This window comes from Silurus aristotelis, assembly GCF_946808225.1.
Source record: "Silurus aristotelis genome assembly, chromosome: 22".
Taxonomy (NCBI): domain Eukaryota; kingdom Metazoa; phylum Chordata; class Actinopteri; order Siluriformes; family Siluridae; genus Silurus; species Silurus aristotelis.
In genome coordinates this window covers 18,078,029-18,097,379 of record NC_139595.1, presented here as the reverse complement: position 1 = coordinate 18,097,379, position 19,351 = coordinate 18,078,029, and the positions used below count along the sequence as shown (strand labels likewise).

General features: G+C 37.1%; 1 protein-coding gene across 1 annotated transcript in view; it reads right to left on the bottom strand.

Annotated features, from left to right (window-relative positions):
* Nucleotides 1-13,909: 13,909 nt before the first annotated feature.
* Nucleotides 13,910-19,351, bottom strand: part of inhbab (inhibin subunit beta Ab) — a 7,761-nt gene continuing 2,319 nt past the window's right edge. Inside the window, exon 2 of the mRNA XM_083525917.1 lies at nucleotides 13,910-15,885. Coding sequence (XP_083382043.1) covers nucleotides 15,089-15,885 — 797 coding nt within the window. The 3' untranslated portion in view covers nucleotides 13,910-15,088. The remainder of the gene's footprint in view (nucleotides 15,886-19,351) is intronic.

The window sequence follows — 19,351 nt, the reverse complement described above, 5'->3', positions numbered from 1 at the left end:
CTCATCTGACACATCCTTAAACAGAGCAAGTCGAAACTACAAAAACGCTCGCAATAACACTTTAGCCATTATTAATGAGCTCCCACACACCACGTGCTCTATGATAATGGCTGGGTGTAATTTGCCACAAAGAGAGAGGTGTAATGATTTAAATGACCTATAAAAATGTCATTGCATTTATAGGAATTTGACAGACATTGCCAGTAATGCAGAATGTGCACAAAGTATACATGGTCTTTCAGAGGATATGCACTGTTGTAGATATGATTGAATGTGGCACATGTGTGTGTGTGTGTGTGTGTGTGTGTGTGTGTGTGTGTGTGTGTGTGTGTGTGTGTGTGTGTGTGTGTGAGTGCATAGTATGTGGAGGTGGCACACATGGCATTTACACTTTAATCACCCACAATTGCTGTGCGAGTGAGTCAGCATCTCCAGGACGATCAGAGGAAAAATGCATGTGAGGCCAACACGCCATGTGCAACTCACCATAATCACTTTACTCTTTCCTTTATTCACTGCTATTCAGCCTTCTTGTGCTTTGAATTAATTGATTCATTATATTTAGATTTTTATAATCGATATGATCAGAGAAGCCACTAGAAGTCCTATGCACGTACATAAATTATTATTATTATTATTATTATTATTATTATTATTATTATTATTAGTTTATTTTGTACAATTATAAAATATATACAATAAAAAAACAGGGAGAGGCAGAAAACTCAAAAAGGCTTTTTTAAAGCCTCCACCTAAACAATAAAGAAAAAAAACAATGAATGCAATTAAGAAAAAAAACCTGAATTGAAATAAATATTAAAGTGTAAATGACTGAAAATTATATTTAAGTGCATAAAAAGAAGAAAAACAAAACACAATTACAAGAAAACACTAAGATGATTCTTTATACGGCTTTCATAACATGTTCAAGAAAAACCTTTTTTTTTGTTGCTAGATGGGAGAAACTAATTTAATCATAATTTCATACCCCTAAATCTTATCAAATATTGACCTCAACGAGGGAGAATTTTAAAAATCTGAAAATGTATACAGTAAGATAAGTGATTGTGAACCAAATTGTTCTGGAATGTTAACCTCGCTTGAATATATCGTATACATAAAAACGCGTGAGAGATATTTATATCATATATAGTAAGGAGCTGAAGTTTCTGAAATAAAGAAGCATTTTAATCGGACTGCAATCCATAAAAAAGTGCTTTTGAAGGATTTTTTTTTTTAAGTAGTAAGAAAATGTTTTTACCCAAACTATATTACAATTATACAATTTGGGATAACATGCTGAAGACTTTAAGATATTATTAAAATAAGGAATTTTATTTTATTTTTTTCTGGGTAGCAAGAAGAATTTGCTACACAGAAAAATAAATTAAAACAGTCTATTAAGCCATTCAGTCATACATTTTTACAACTGCAGGGCTATGAGATGGTTAAAAAAAAAAAAAAAAATGCATATTTGTTAAATGCAATTTAATATGAAAAACAAACCAACAAAATTTAGTAATAGAGGATCTATTACAATTAAAAGGATTTGAAGAATAGTTGCATTGATTTATTTAGATTTTGCTTTGGGAAAAAGTCAATTTGGCTTGTAAAGTTTCCTGAACAGATGTTAGAGATATCCTAATCCGTTAAATCCCTTAAATTCTTTAAACAAGAACAAAACTGGCAAAAAATCTATATTATCTGGGCAGCCAATAAATATTTCACTACACAAAAGACATTACTAAGCACAAACCAGTTACTCAGCTCGCTAGCTAGTCAGTGAGGTTGAAGATATTAAAATAAACGCAAATACAATGAATTAAATGTACAAAAAAATATGGTAAATAAGGATTTGGGTTTATTTACATTGAAATGTATAATAAAATATGCAAAAAAGTAATAATAATCAATAAATAAAAAATCAGTAGGAATGCTCGCTAATCAAATGTTAGTAAATTAGCCATATGCCCTAGAAATCTTGAATGGCGAAGTAAAAGCCTCACAAATAATAATTAGCTAGAAGCTAACCCAGTTAGCGTAAAAGTCTGAAAGTGTAAAAGAAGAGCCAACGGGTCTTCTAATGTTCAGTTTTATTTTTCTTTCTATTCTTTTTCAGTAAGTTATTAACAATAGACTTAAATCAAAGGTGCTACAAATGTGATTTGTGTCAGATTAAAACCAACCTCTGTATACATTCTGTTCTCTATGCAATGATTAAAACTATAGTAGACAGATGACTAAGATAATTGCGTGCCCCTAATTTCGACACTAGTGCTATTAGGTTAAAAGGCTTATAAACCCTTACTGTAGTATTGATTTTTGTGTGACCTGAAGAGTATGTTAAAATCGTCTGCATGCTAGCTGTTATACAGTTTTACAGTGGTATAGTGAATCAGCATAAGGGCAAATCTATTTTAGACGACTTTATGAGTTTCAATCTGTTCAGCAGAAAGTGAGTGAAGTTTTCAGCTGTTTACATTAGTTATGTGTTAGCAACGTGAAACTTCCGACTCCAGGATAAAACAGAAGGAGCAAACTTTCAAAACGAGGTAAGTCAAAGATCTGTTAAATGTGTTTTTTTTTCTCCCCAAACTATTTCCTCTAACTGGATAATTCCCATCAATAAATAGGGCATTTCGAATGACCCAAGACCACAAGGCACAGGAAAGCCAAAAATCAAGATGGAACCAGCACATGTGCCAAAGCCAAAATGATCGAGCAGACGCAGGTTTTAAACATGAATTAATGTTCTACAAGTAAAACATCATGCTGTAATCACATCATGTGTTGAAGGGCTACATATTGCGATATAAAAGAGTTTTGCTTAAATTATATGCACATCGTTTATGGAGTAATCTGACTTTTTTTTTAAAGTTTTTTAAACACATTTTGTGAGGTTTTATACTTAGCTCCAGCTCAGTGTTGAGCTGTCTGGGATTTGATTCTGGGTGGCCCTTTTGTCGATCAAAAAAGCTGTAAAAGCAGCTCTGTTAAAGCTGAAAATTTGTTGTAATGTTGCCTTGGCAGTTTTAAATTCAGTACTTGTACAAGATGATAAACATTTCAACATGTGCTTCTGAACAGGTTTGAACTGCTGTTAATCTACCGCATCCAAAGGAATCTTGTACAAATAGTTTTCTTTAACTTAGTGGTAACAGTTTTTAGGAAGAACCACACATGGTGAGGTGAGGAGGCCACTCAACATCTTCCACTCTAACTCATGTAAACCATATCTTCATGGAGCACATGGGCAAATAGTTTTGGGGAAAAATCACATATGGCTGGTTAATTTAGGTGTTCCAATACTTTTGTCGATATAGTGTTCCTGAAGGTCAGTATGGGAAAAGACAACAGAAGCTTACCTCTGGTTGAAGCTCACATCATTGCATGTCTTCAGATCTGGCTGCTCTCCAAACAGACCAACCCAAGCATGAAAGGCTGAGACAGTAAATAGAGAAATCTCCATTCTGTTATTTATTCATCTTCAAGCCTTTCAAAGCCATGGGTTGCTCTTATTGTGGTCATGACTAAACATAATTTCCAAAACCTCAATTCCAGGAAATTACAAACACTGTACATTTGTAATGGTCTTGGCCAAACCATACACATGGAATTGGGACACTTTTCTAAAACTCGCACAAGTCCTTCTATGTTTGAGTGTTTTTGTGTGGCTTTAAACCTTGGAGGTTTTCTACTGAAACCATTTTGACATTTCTTAAGATAAATAGACAGAATCGGCTTTTAAGAATTTGCATAACTTGTGACTTCAGAACTTTGTTGTCTTCTTGGTTGGTGCCTGGACTTGGAACATTCTAGGAAATCCACCAAAAAATGTTAAATGGAAAATACACAAAGTCACATAGCCAAAAACATTGAAATGAATAAAAAAAGAGTTAAATATACACAATGTAAAACAAGTATGTACACTGTATAGGCAGCTCTGGCATTAGGGCTGCTAAAAAATAAGCTATAAATACAGTTTTAGAAGTACATTCTTTGTGTTTTTCTCTAACATGATACACAATTATGTTTGTTTGTCTTTCATGCTTGTCACTGTTTGGCTGCATGGAAAAAGTTTTTTTGGTTTGGTTTTGTTCAGCAAAAAGACTTGAGAGGTCAGTGAGGGACTGGACGTTTATAGCTGCTATAACATAAAAGTTATAATGATAATGTTCAACAACACTTAATGTTACTATATACAGAATATATTGTTCTTTTATTGAATATTTATTAGATTACTGAATGATTTAATATCATGATTTTATTGTGTTCCCAGACATGATCATTGTGTGTTTATTTGTTATTAGAGATGTTGTTTTATTCCTTTGTTTTGTTCTTCAGGGTTTCCATGCTGAGGCTAGCTACCCATCTAACCACTCACCAGTAAATGAAAACCAATAAGACTAAAACAAGAAGGAATGCCAGAGCTGGCTAGGTTGAACAGAAGAATAACCACTAAACAAATATAGGGAACACTGTGTACGTCTCTTATTGCCAGGCAAAGTGTGGTGCACGTTATGCATTTGGAGAACCACTAGCGGTTTACAAATCATACCACATATTGATATGTTTTTAGATGCCACAGATTTGCATGGCTCCGAACAAATGATCCTGCAATCATTTAATTACTGTTTAAATGAACGGCATTCAAAGTATTGTGGTAAAACTTTACACGAAGGTTCTCTCGTTATTTCACACATTAGATAAAATGAAGAATTCTTCAACAGCAGTGCTGTGTAACATTTACAAAGTCATTTACATTTACATTTATTGTGTTAATATTTCATACATAAACATTGAGAGCATCTACAGCACTGCCTGATTGGGGAATCCAATGAGATTGAGAAGATCATCGGGGTCTCACTTCCCTTCATCACTGATACACTTTTCACACTTTTGCGGTCTGGAAAAAGGTGCCTAAGGATACAATTAATGATAAAAAAACTGGTTTCTTCCCACATCCATCAAAGCCCTTAATGACTGGACTGATATACACCGATCAGTCATAACATTATGGCATTATAACATTACGATGATGAAGTGAATAACACTGATTATCTCTTCACCATGACACTTGCAAGTGGGTGGGATTTATTTATTAGGCAGCAAGTTAACATTTTGTCCTCAAAGTTGATGTAGAAGCAGGAAAAATGGGCAACTGTAAGCATTTGAGTAAGTTTGACAAATTGTGACGTCTAGATTGCTGGGTCAGAGCATCTCCAAAACTGCAGCTCTTGTGGGCTGTTCCTGGTCTGCAGTGGTCAGTATCTATCAAAAGTGCTCCAAGGAAGGAACAGTGGTGAACCGCCGACAGGGTCGTTAGCGGCCAAGGCTCATTGATGCACGTGGGGAGCGAAGGCTGGTCTGTGTGGTCCAAACCAACAGCCGAGCTTCTGTAGCTCAAACTGCTGATGATCATCATGCTGCTGATGGTCAACGGGTCACAACTATTTTGGCGTCAAAAGGGGGACCAACACAGTGTTATGCCTGATCAGTGTGTGTGCATTCATTCATTTAATTTGACTCATAGTACAATTCTTGTATTATTGTAATTATTGTAAGAATACAAATCTTGTATTCTTGTATTATTGTAATGCACAAGTAGCTGCTGCCAAATTGTCACTAACATTCACTGTACATGCAGAGATTTTTCATTATATTGACATTTTATTTACACTCACATATAACCCTGTGTACTGCTCAGTGCTGCAGTGTTCCTGTGTTGTGTTTGCACAAAATGTTGTTTGCACTTGTTTGCCCTTCTGCACCTATGTGGTCCTGTGTATTTTTCTGTTTGTTCTAGTTACTTTTCGTTATTTTGTGTTTATTTGTGTTGAATTATGTAGCACCTTGGACCTAGAGGAGCATTGTTTTTGTTTCACTGGATATTGTAGTGTCAATGGCTGAAATGTCAATAAAAGTCACCAGAATTGTCTTGAATAAGCCAAATCATCTACTCCTACATTAATCCAAATTTATATGGTTTACTGAAAGAACAAATAAGAGCTTCGGTGGTGTTGGTTTTGGTAACAAAAATAAGTCTTTATATTTAGATTCAAGCTGAAGGCCGCTATCAAAGCAACCTGGTTTTTCTATAAACGCTTTTCTTCACCAGCACACAGGCAGATCAATTCCCTGCCACATCACAATGATGCAATAATTTGTACTAAAACAACCCTGATCAAGTATCATGTGCATAAATGAACATATTTTTCAGAACATTTCTTTACTGTACATCTTCTGCATCAATCTTTTAGCCGTTATCATTTAAATAAAACCTAAAAAAGGTTTGACGTTTTATTTTTTTTTATCAAGAATATATGTAAGTTTCACTTTTTGAATTAATGAATAAAAAGAAATTTCATGATATTAAATTTTTTAAGCGCTTTTATTAAAAAAACAAAAAGTGGTTTCGTATTGATCTGAATCATAATGAATAAACAAACAGCCGAAAACAAACTAAAGGCACAGAAACTTCAATTTCATGAAGAATTTAAGTCAGGTTGTATCATAGCTTCTCATTTCAGGCTCTAATTTGGCCATTACATAAAAACATTCATGTTGTTTGTTGCTTGATTTGTGTCTGTAGGACAGGAAACCAAAAACCATAACACTACCTCCACCATGCTTCACATTTTGAGACAATGTGTTAATAATGTAATGTACAAAATTTACCTGGATGTTTCACAGTGCTTTCGTGAAAAATGTGAGAAAATTGAGAAAATTTGTAACTTTTTTTTACAGAAACGATGTGACACAATGCTACATTTGCGTTTATACTATTAGAGGTTGTTGGAATTATTTAATACTTTTCCCAGCCTGGATTGTGGAAGTATTAATCAATACAAAAGCATTTTAAATAAAACATTTTTAAGACTTTAAAAGATTAAGTGATATTTTGTGAGAATTTAATGCAAAATCCAACATTTCTTTGCAAATGTATACCAGAACCTGGAAACAGATATTAAACATGTAGAAATTACATCATCTTGTTACACAGAAGGCAATTTTAAACAGCAATCCTATGCTTTACCGTAAGCTTCTGACACTAGAATTGGCCATGGACCAGGACAGTAAATACACTCTTTCTGCTTGCAGAATATTATCCTCATTTTGACTGCCATTTCAGCTGGCTCTGTACACCGTCTTTGCACCAGCGCCACTGTTATCAGTCCAGCTCTAGTTTGCTCATGGTGTCCCTGGCTGAGAGAGACACATTAATGAACTTTAGCCATTTGAGGAAATGTTGTTTTTTTTTTGTTGTTGTTTTTTTTTTTTTTTTTGCATCAGTTTGCTTTCGTGCAGTCAATTCACAACACTTGTGTTAGGAAACATGATTTGTCACATCAAAAAAGTCTATATTTCATCTGCACGATCATTGTGGGCTTAAATAGTGTGTGGGTTTTATTCAATGACAGAATTAATTGCGAATTTGTAGACACTTGCATTTGGTGATTAACTATATGATGCAACATTACTGAAGCAATTTACAACCCACAATACATGAGACACTATGTAAAGCAATACGTTTTGATCATATGTGGTAAAAAAAAAAAAATTATAAAAATTTTTTTTAAGCATTTGAATTCAGATTTTTCAAAACCTATGTGATGTGATTTTCTTTTAATTTAGCACTAGATTTAGCATTTAGCGGTTCTTGCTAATGTGACAACATGAACATGAATTCAATTGTACTATGAGTCAAATTAAATGAATGATTGCACACACACTGATCAGGCATAACATTGTGTTGGTCCCCCTTTTGTCGCCAAGATAGTCGTGACCCGTTGATAATCAGCAGCATGAACTTCTACATGAGCTCATCTGTTGGTCTGCTCATCTTTGGAGCACTTTTAATAGATACTGATCACTGCAGGCCAGGAACATCCCACAAGAGCTGCAGTTTTGGAGATGTTCTGACCCAGTCGTCTAGCCATCACAATTTGCCTATTAAATAAATCCACCCACTAACAGGTGCCATGATGAAGAGATCATCAGTGTTCTTCACTTCACCTCTCATAATGTAATAATAATGTTATGGCTGATTGGTGTATTTATAAAGATAAAGAATTCAATCTGATCTCTAAAGAACGTCTGAACCCTTTTTTCAGGTGCTAATCACATAACAAATAAGGAACATTGATGAGATATACAGGTCAGTGCACAGGCCAACCAGGTCTTGCAGGTCTTTGCTCTACGATGCCAGGCTGTGTCTTATCTGGGTCCTTTCTCTTGTCCTGAATGCACTTTCGGTGCCCACGGCAGGTATTACATTCCCGCAGGCCAAGTGCGAGTCGGTATAGAGCGCACCATAAAGGAGTTCATGTCTCAGCAGTGATGGAAAAGAAGGGTCCGTCGCGATAACACAGGAGCCGCACAGTCTGAACGCTGCCGTTCTAATTTTTCCCCCACAACAAAGGGCCGAGTGTTAAATTTCCCAGTCACTCTCACTCCCATTGTGGAAGTGAGAAAGCCGACCAGGCCGGTGGACATGATACGGCGTTGTTCTCAGCCTCGAAAACAATAGACCACCTTGTGTGGAGTTCTGCCACAGGTCAGTGCAGCAAGGCCGACTTCAGAACCGGTTTCCTTTTATTACGACCTTTCTTCCCTTTCGTCGCCTGAAAACTGTCGAGGTTGGCATGACATGAAGCCCTCGGCAGCCTTGAGATAACGCTCATATTGGATGCTCTGAGTAATTAAGAGTCTGTGCTGAGTCGCTAAGACAGAGGAGCTGCTCTGTCTCAGATGGGATCAGGATGAGCGCTAGGGCTTAACGTACAGGGACAGGGGATTCATCATGCGTCTGGCATATAATATAAGCTGTGAAAAAATGACGTTATTAGCTGGGTATTTTTTTACAGATTTTAATAAATCATTGTTATTAGTTACTTTGTTTAAGCAGCATGTCTGCTTTACAGTGGTGGACAGTAATAAAGTAAATGTAATTTAATACTGTACATAATTAGCTTTTCCATATGTCTGTACTTTACTGACATATTTCCATTTGGGAAAACTTTTACTTTAACTTCACTACATTTCAAGTCAAATATTTAACTTTTTACGCAACCTCATTTTTCAAAACCAGTCTTTCCTTTTTATTTATGTAAAAACTTAACTGGTCAAACCAACCATGGTCGAGCGCACGATATTTAGCACGAACATACAGTTCAGCATCAGTTCTAAAGCAAGCAGAACATTTTGAGGTAAATAAATGACGAATGAAACTCCTGACTTGAACTCGCCACAACATCCGTGGCTTTATTTGTGTGATTATTTTGAAGTAGTTGAAAAAATAAGTTTTTGGGCTCATGATAATAGAAATCAATTAGTGTTTGAGTCATTAATATGATTCTATTAATAGATCAGTGTGCTGAGAGTCACATTCGAGTCTTTTCACATAAACTGAGTTGATTAAGTAAAGAATCTTGTGACATAAATGGTAATATAACTATTATAGCCATAATAAATCTTAGTACTTTGTATACTTAAGTACATATGAAGGCAAATACTTTTGTACTTTAACTCGAACGAAACTTTAAAGAGACACTTTTTAAACGAGTGGATCTCAACTTTAACTTAATTACATGAATTGTGTTCTTCGTCCACCACTGCTCCTATATATATATAAAGTAGGATATAAGTGGTCAGATATAAAGAAGCATTTCGTGTTATTCCAGCACATGTAAATGCAAATATGCGATCACATTGGAAAATTTACATTTGAAAATCACAACCTCACGTCTTATTGCAGCAACAAAAAAGCTGCGTAAAAGTCACATGAGCCCTGCACAGATTATATGGAACAGCGTATGTGAAAAGTATTATACAAACGTATACTGAATTATACAGTAAAATGCAGGACATTATGTCAGTTTGAGAACCGTTACTGTATAATTGCATAGCTGTTACATAGGCTGAGATGGGTTTATTAAGTATTATAAAACTCAATACCACTTAGCATTAAGAATTTAGGCTTATTATACTTTTAAATGGGTATTTTCTTCTTCGTCTTTTTTTAAATAAATCATTGAAATAATAAAAAATAAATACTATTTATTACTTGTGTGTACACACTATATTTCCAAAAGTATTGGGCCACCTGACCTTTCCTCTTAAAATAAAAGAGGAATTATCTAAAAAAAAAAAAAAAGAACAAAAAAAAAGAACAAAAAAAAAAAAAAATATATATATATATATATATATATATATATATATATATATATATATATATATATATATACACACACACACACAGACACACCTACATATGTGTGTGTGTGTGTGTGTGTGTGTGTGTGTGTGTGTGTATGTGTGTATATATATATATATATATATATATATATATATATATATATATATATATATATATATATATATATATATAGTGACTGTAGCTGGTTACTGAAATGGGAATTTACTGAATGGGTAAATATTGATTTTACCTTCGGCTCTAGACTGTGCTGTGCTCTGCTCTCACCCTGAACCATGTCACACTGTCCAGGAGCTGATAAATATATGGCTCAGTTTAGAAAAAGATGCAAATAGCTGAAAATCACTAAATAATTTTTTTTTACCACTGGAATTTTTGCTGTTTTAAGAGCTTCTTTTTGAAGACCTTCAGGGTAAAAAGCAGTGTGGCATTTGCCCTTGAAGAAATAGGAATGCTCAAGCTTAAGGTTTATTCAGTTTCATGTGTTTCAACGTCTAATCAGCCTTGTACAATCATGCAGGTTTCATTTTCATCATGATCTTATGCAACAGATTCTCCACATTCCATTAAATAAATATGGACCTGCAATTTCTTTTTTTTAATTTAATTTGTTGACACGTTTATATTGTTGACGCAAAGACAAGATAGACATGTCAGCACATGTTCTTACAGAAATTCTGTTTTTATGGCGTGTCGACACCGTGCCTATATGTGCTTTATGGATTAGCCGGAGTGTGTGTAAGGTTTATACGCTCCTGAAGAAGCACCTGGGATGAGCATGTGGTGAAAAGTCTCAGCCCAGGCCTCTTAACTTATTTAGGAGGAGATCTTGCGTGACTCTTTTGTTATTTTGCATTCCCGATTGCACAAAGGGAACTCTATTATGTGCTAGAATCCAGTTCCAGTTGGAACAGAGAGTTGAAGATTTTAATAAAATTGAAATATCTGTGATTTATTAATGTTTTTTAAACTTAGGTCATTGGGTGTAAAGAGTTTAAGAATGTCTAGCCTAAAGGTGCACATACTAAAGGTGTTGAAATTTATTTTCATCAGCTGCTGACGGACTTCTGACTAATCCTGCCTATACCTAACAATTTCTGACCCATTCTTCCTGGAGGAAATGAACAATCCCAGAATTGTGTGCACTCCAGATGGAATTCTGAACTATCCTGCTTGCACTTTGTCTTTCTGACCAATCCTGACCCATCCCAAATGAAGCATTCACTCCTAAATGAACATTTTTATCAATCCCACGATCCCCTGAACAAAATTCTGACCAAACCTGTCAACCTTTAAAGGAAATCTAACCAACCCTGCCCACTCCTAAAGGAATTATGAGCAAGCTCGCCTATTATTAATGGATTTCTGACCACTCCTGCTTAATCCCAAAAGATTTTTGCCCATTCTCAGCCACTGCTGAACTTATTTTGGTGAATTCCATGTCCATGTACATGTGCATGAAACGTCCTAGTGACATTAGTTAGTTTTGTTTCTTGAAATATCACAAACGAGCGAATTTAGACCCAGAAATTTTCCACAATAACGAATGCCTTCAGCTCTTGCGACCAGATTCCAGTCCCGGTGCACATCTCTAATGTGTCGAGAAAAGCAATAATGCACTGCATTTATTTGAAAGGTCCCAACGAGAACTGGATAGCTTTCATTTGCGAAGTGATGAGAGCGGTAATTGCCTCCGCAACTTACCTCAACCACTCTTATCCTTACACAGCAGGTCAGCTCAGGGAAAGATTTTCAAACAAAGGTTTATTTAGACTCAAGCGAAATTGGTATGATCTCTTCATGCTGCATATAGAGTCATCTCTTGATTTAATTTCACTGCATACACTGATGTTGATGAAATGACAATAGACCCTTTTTCAGTTAGTAAACAGTGTGAGGGATTTTGTGGACGGAGCTTAAGTGGAGGCAGAAAGATGCCCCCAACCGCTTCATTAACACTACGCTATTAAGTCTGTTTTTAAACAATGACTGGCCAAATCTGATTTTATCTGACTATATAAGGTCACTCACTGTCCAGGACTATGAATGTTATTTCAAAAGGTTAATTTAAATAGATGGAACACAGAATTGGCACTGCAGTCATTGTGGGTGAATACACATTAAGATATATACATATGTTTGTTTCAGTAGGCAAGAGAACTATTTGAACAGCTCGGGCAGGTTCTTGAAAATTGGAGGCTCCACGGCCTCCTTCTGTCCACCTTTCAAAATAAATAAAATGCACTTGAAACAAATAAAAGTTCTTACCTTTTTATTTATACAAACCTGTTATCAGTACTTTTATATATTTAATTATATTGCATAAGAATTAAACTTCAATACTACAAGAAAAAATGAACAAAATGTAAAAAATTTTTTTACAAACTTTATCTTTAGTATTTTCAAAGTCAGCTCCTGACGAAATGTCACTGTACAGTCAATCAGCTCGGATTCAAAGCTTCATATATACGCCGAAATAAACCGGCATCAAATAATGATCCGTCTTCAAGTAAATCTCATTCTTTCATCGGTATAATAGGCATTATTTTTATAATACATTCTAATCAAAAATGCATGATAACAGATCACATTGTTGCCATGTTTAGCTTCTCGAATAGCAACCTCAGAGGCTCTGATTTGGTGCCACCAAGTCAGTACGTAGAAAAGTAGGATTTTGTTCATCACTGTACACAGTCTTTTCATGCATGCAGAGGGGACCCACCTTTAAACTCTGATATTAACTGGTTCCACTTCAGGCGAGTGACAGTGATATTTTATACCCAGTGGACAAAAAACATTTCCTTATGCTGCCCATCTTGATTGGTGAACTATGGTGTATAGGTTTGTTATGTTAAGGAAGCCCCGCCTCCAAGCCCAAGGTCATAGGCAGTTGGCTGCTCTGCCTATAGCTAGCGCCAGCCCTGGTAAATCTACATAAGAGTGAGAGGCTAATGTCATCCTAGCTTACTACCTAACTAGTAGATTATTATTTTGCTTGGCTATTAACAGTGCAAACGTTAGGGAATACAAATATATTATAGTATTATCAGTTGGGCATGCATGAGAAATCTTTAGACACATAACCAAACCATAAACCATATCAACAAAAGGCAATGTTTTCTTTAACCCTAATTGATATAAAGTGTGTGCTGCAAACACAAGCATTTTTGATTGTTTCTGTCCAGTCCACTTGTTTTATTGAGTTTAACCACAGATCTTATATTTTTTTTTTGGTCTGGCAGTGGCAGCAGGTATGCGATTACATTTCTAATCGAAGACTGTATGTCATCGGCTCTGACACCCAACAACACAAGACAACATTTGCGTTTCTTGTGTAGCGACTTTGTGCTGGTTTGTATTTTTTCCTTTCGCTTGGCCTCCAGCTAATGCTGTGATGTAATCGTGACATCGGCACTCAAAGTGTCTATAAATATGAAATAAGTTTGCTACACGTGGTTCAGAGAAAAAGAATCAATGAATAAATAAAGAAGAAAATAAAGAAGTAAATAAATAAGTTCTTATTTCTATTGTCCCCAGTTAGGGGATTATTTTAACACTTCCTATCCATCTGTTAGGCATCAAACCTTCTAATGAACAAATCAGCTTCATTCTCCTAAAGGGATACAGCTGCAAATCTTTAAATTAGACACAAGTCTCGAAATCAATAAATAAACCAAGATGAGCACAAGAGGATTACTTTTACAGTTCAACTTTAATAGTGAAGCAAAGAGTATGCTGCAAAATAAATTAGATATAAAACATAACAAGCACATTTTCTTTGTACAACAATGCATCGTGTCACCTCTTCATAGAGATCTGTACATAAAAAGTCAACATCCAAAAGCTTCCTTCCAACATTTCATGGTTTGTTTTGTCAGTCGTTTTTCATTCGTTTAAAAGTTGATATTTTTTATCTTGGTGCATGGTTTCATGATGGATTTGTATGAAGGCTTTAAGATCATGGCATGGAATGCCTAGACCTCAACATTGCATGAAATCTGTACATTTAGGGAATGATGACAAGTGAAAACTGGATGATGCGTATAGCCGTGTAGAGATGGTGCAAATTGGGCTAATACCTCAGCTGAGCTGACTGTTATTATAAATTTTTCTGAAAGCTATTCATATGTCAGATCTTTGGTATACTATATATATATATATATATATATATATATATATATATATATATATATATATATATATATATAGTTCCAAATGTACATCATATTCTTGTGTGGCTGATATAAGAATGTTGGTTTAGTGCAAATCCTGATCACTTTTCTTCAACATTCATAATGTATAGTTAATAATAATAAGAAAAATAATAATAGTTTGGCTCCAGTAGCTGGTCCAACAACTTTTCTTCAAGTATTTTTGTTGTTTTTGTTTTTAAAATAAGTCCTCTTTTTTTTGTTCGAAAAGGGTTCACAAAAAGAAAACGATAAAAACATGAATGACAAAAATTAACATCCAATAATACCAGTTGCATAGTTCATTTTTTTTCCCCTCGGATATATTTTTCCGAAATGCTTCTTTTTATTGCAGCGCAGAGAACACGGAACCACATTCGATTCTGACCATGCACCTGTTCCCTCATATTTCCCTTTTTCCCTTCAAAATAACAAAAATATATTACGCCTCTTTCTTTTTTTTCTAACATTTATATGAAAGTGCCACAGAGATCACTCAAATCAAGAGTCCTGAATAGAGAAGTTCATGAACAGAGGATGTTCAAGTCAAAAACAATGACAGTTCGAAAAATGTTTGTGGGTCAGCCTAGGGTGCTAATCCACCGACTGTGTGCTTCGACCTTCGCTAAGTAGTTACGAAACAGTTCCGAAGCATGTGGTTGAGTTTTTATTTCTGTGAATTTTATGAGCAGCCACATTCTTCTACGATCATGTTCTGGATGTCCTTCTTGATGATCTTTTGCTCTTCGTTAAAATATAGCATGGACATGGCACGGAAACGTGTTGGAACGCAGCATGACCGGATGCCTGCGAATGGGCTGTAGCCACGCATGCGGTAGTGGTTGATAACGGTGGAGTGGAAGGAAAGCGCCGTGCCCGCCATGCTCGCAGCATGACCTGGGCACTCCCCTTCACAGTAGTTGGCGTGATAACCCGAGGGCGCGATGATCCAGTCGCTCCAGCCGATTTCCTTGAAGTTGACGTAAAAGTTTCGCTTACAGCATGCGCGCATATTGCCTTCGCACTCGAGGCCACGCTTGTTGCGCCGGTGTTGCCGTTCCTCGTCCGGATGTAGCACCACCATCAGGAAAGGACGGTGTGATTGTGAGTGCTCCTTTCCCTTTCCTTCACCAAGGATTGGCACTGCCCCAATCTCTGCACACAGCGGGCATGACACTCGAAGCCGCAGTTCTCCACCACCCCTGTCCAGCAGTGTCTGCACACTGGCCCCCACCGACAGGGTGTGCCAGCCGCTACGCCGTGCATCCACCATCTTCTGGGACACCAACACCTCATCCTGGGGATCTGGATTTGACTCTGTGCTCACACCTGGGGTCTGCAGGAGCTGCAGGGAAACTTTGCACTTTGCATGGCTTCCCTTTGGTAATTTAAGGAAAATCCACACGTTGGCCTGCTCCACCACGGACTGTATGGTGCTGTCTTCAGAAATGCCAAACTTCACCATATCGGGAACATCAACTGGAAAAACAAAAGAGGAAGAAATTATGTCAGTGTGGACAAGATTTTGAAATGGTATTTGTGAAAACAGTATTCTGTTGGCCGACAGGAGAACTCGGTGATGGAGTGCGTACGTGGTCACAATAGCCGGTGTGGTAAAGCATGTGGTTGCACAGCTCCCGATGTACACAGGACGATGCCTTTTGGCACACTGACTTATGAAAGTCGGTGCTACCTGTGACTGTGTGTGTAGCCTTGCGCTGCCATCTGGTGTATGTTACGAAACTAGTCTTGAAACCTTCTGATACCACTTCAAGTTAAACCAGTATCCTTTACAGCATGAAACTGATTCGTCCTGGTAAACCATTTAAACCAAATGGAAACCCCCAACTGTTCCAGAGCCTCACTTACGTTCCTACTCCCAAGATACCCATTTAGGCATTTGATTTACAAGGAAATTATTCAAATCATTTGGTGTTTGTTTGGTGTATCGGAGTGCTAGCAACAGCTGAGTGAAATCAAGCTCCCAGACCAGTCTTAACACCACCAACAGAACCCAAACGCTCTCACAGCGACTCAGAGCTGTTCTCCACCATCTGCAATCTTTCGTCAACACCTAGTGCTTCTCCGTAAAACATTTCCTGCTGTTAAAAATCCTGGCGCTCCGTTTGTGTACATAAAGCGTGTTGTGTTATGACAAGGGCCTTCCCAATAACTTGCACATGACTGTGTAAGTCTTTAAAGCCTGCTCGCATGCGGTTTACAGCGCATGATTTATTGATTTGAGATACAGCCTCTCTCACGCCGATAGTTAGCGCTCGTTCCAACTATTTAGCCAACTCGTCTGCTGGAGATATATGATGTGTTACCTGATATTGGTAAGGACAACCCACTAAATAGCAAAAGAATCCCAAATTGTTGACCGTTTTGGCCAGAATGTTCTTAAAATGAGAGAGAACGATGCGGAGATTTCGAAGCAGAATCCAGGAATCTGCGCTATTTTCTTTCACCTCGTCATCCGATATTCCACTGAAGACAAGAGCTGTATGAAACGAAAGAATTTCCCAGCCCTTTTTTATTCAGTTGCTACAGGTTATCCAAGCACTTTTAAACAATGTAGTGGCGATGATGCTATACCCCCTCGGAAATTCTGGCTCGATAAACCACTGATTACATTCGTAACTTTGTGCTTGCTCGCCTCCAGGTCGTTAATTGAAGCCGACCTGTATCTTCCATAAAACTTCACACCGAAGGTTTTTGCTTGATCTGAAATCTGAGAACACTCTTCAGATCTAACATCAGAAGCTGTTTTTATTTTTTGTTTTTTTTCAAACAATGCAGAGCAGTGATACTTCTCCCTATCCATGGTGGATAACAATGTCAAACACACTGCTTAGTGAAAGATCGAGTGTCACAATGATGAAGGACGACTGTGCTAAGCTTTGAATTTCCTTCTCACACTCTCATGAGTTATGGAGTGGTCTTTTTTTTTTATTTTACTCCCAGAAATGTTGGCAAGAAGCGAGGCTTAGAAACATTAGAAAAAGTCAATCAGGTCGCTCTGAGCAGATCTGTTCTTGATTTATAAAATCTTCCTGAGTTTTATTAAACTGTTTAGAACCAAATGATGTCAGCCACATATAAAAAAAAATTTATAGTTAAAACTGGATATATCCAAGTTTAATGAATTCGATTTATTCAATATACAATAAACTACTTACATTGGGTTGATTTTAACAGGGAAATAGTTCGTTCCTGCTTTTTTCACAACTTAACATTAGATCAAATGCAGAGTTTAACATTTTTACTTTCATTCTTACAAATGCACACTTTAAAATAATAAGCTTTTATATTATGTTTAATTTCCCTTGTTGCTTTGTCCTTGATTTAAAGCCGTTATGGGTAAGGTCATCGCTTACTGCCAAAGTGGTAACCCTGTTGACATTGAGCAACAAGAGTAAGCATTTTATCATTTTGATTCAAGGTCAGTGAACCTTTTCACCGTTTTTATAAGAGGTAACCTAAGTTTTCCCAGCGTAAAACGATGGGCGCCGGATACTACAGCACCGTTATCAGCTCAGGTTTATCGACACTGGTTCCTGTTTGAACAAGATTTGACAGTCAGCTGGACTTTATTTCTTAATCGACAGGGACCCGTTCTGTTTGCTCTGACAAATTTTGGCGTTTGCCCTCATATCCGTTCTCTCCTCTTTGAGGACTCTGCTGTAACCTTTCCTTGGCAGCGACAGAGGTCACGTGTGAATCTCGGCACGTAAACACAGGGTCACACCCCCTGAAACGTCCACTAAACACACAGCGCGCTGGTGGTCATCTAATGCTTATGACAAGGCTGCCTTCCGGTGCCTGGATTCTCTGTCCTGCTGTGCTGCTGCCCTTAATGGCAATGTGGCATTTTTATTAAACAGTCGATCATAAAAGTGCTTCCGGGATTTAGAATGCGTGCTCGTATGCATGACCCCTCCAAAAGTGCTGGGAAGTAGAAAGCATTCAAACGCTAATTAAAAAAAAATTCTTCTTGTGGATCATCTGAGGGCTGACATAGAGGGTTAAAAGATCCCAAGTCCCATCAAAAATGTATTCCTGTCTTAACCCTGTGTTAACCACTGTTGCATTTACAGCATTTGGCAGATGCCCTTACATTTATCTCATTCGTACAACTAAACAGCTATGGGGTTAAGGGCCTTGCTTAGGTGCCAAAAAGTGGCAGTTTGGGCCAGGTGGGTGGGCCTGGGATTTGAACTCATGACCTTTGGATCCAAAGTCTAACCATGCCCAAGATAAGGAGATTACGAATATAAATGAATGAAACTATACTTAAAGGAAGGATTATTTTGCGTTAATGTGTATTATATTTCAAATTACTTGTATTATTTCACGCCTCTGTTTCCTTTGGAATTCCCAATCAATCAGACCCTCAGTCGTCTCTCTTTTAAAAAGTTTGTACGGAGTCAGACAGAGACTCAATTCTGCATGGTTAGTTTCATTGGGCAAGTGGAGAAATCCTAGAGCTTGACCAATCATTGGCTCCAAAACTTTCCAAAACACTCTCTCTCTCTCTCTCTCTCTCTCTCTCTCTCTCTCTCTCTCTCTCTCTCTCTCTCTCTCTCTCTCCATCTCTCAGTCCCTCTCTCATTCCCTCATTCCCCCTTCTCACTTTGTCTATCATCATCTTCATGAATGAGCAGGCAGCTTGAATGAGAATGGTTTGATTGGAGAGGCGTCGTAGGGTAATGCAGAAAATCACAACAGCTGTAAATAAAGCTCCCTTGAACACAAAGAAGTCGCTTCAGAATCCCTGACTCGGGAATGCCGCAATCTCGTTAATGATGCCTCCGGCTCATTTGGGAGAACTAAGGATGAGCCTCTCTCTTTCTCTTTCTCTCTTACTCTCTGCCTTTTGTTTTTCAGTAAGCACTGAAAGAACTCCACCGCCACCACCACCGCCACTTCCCCATGCTTGGCTGAT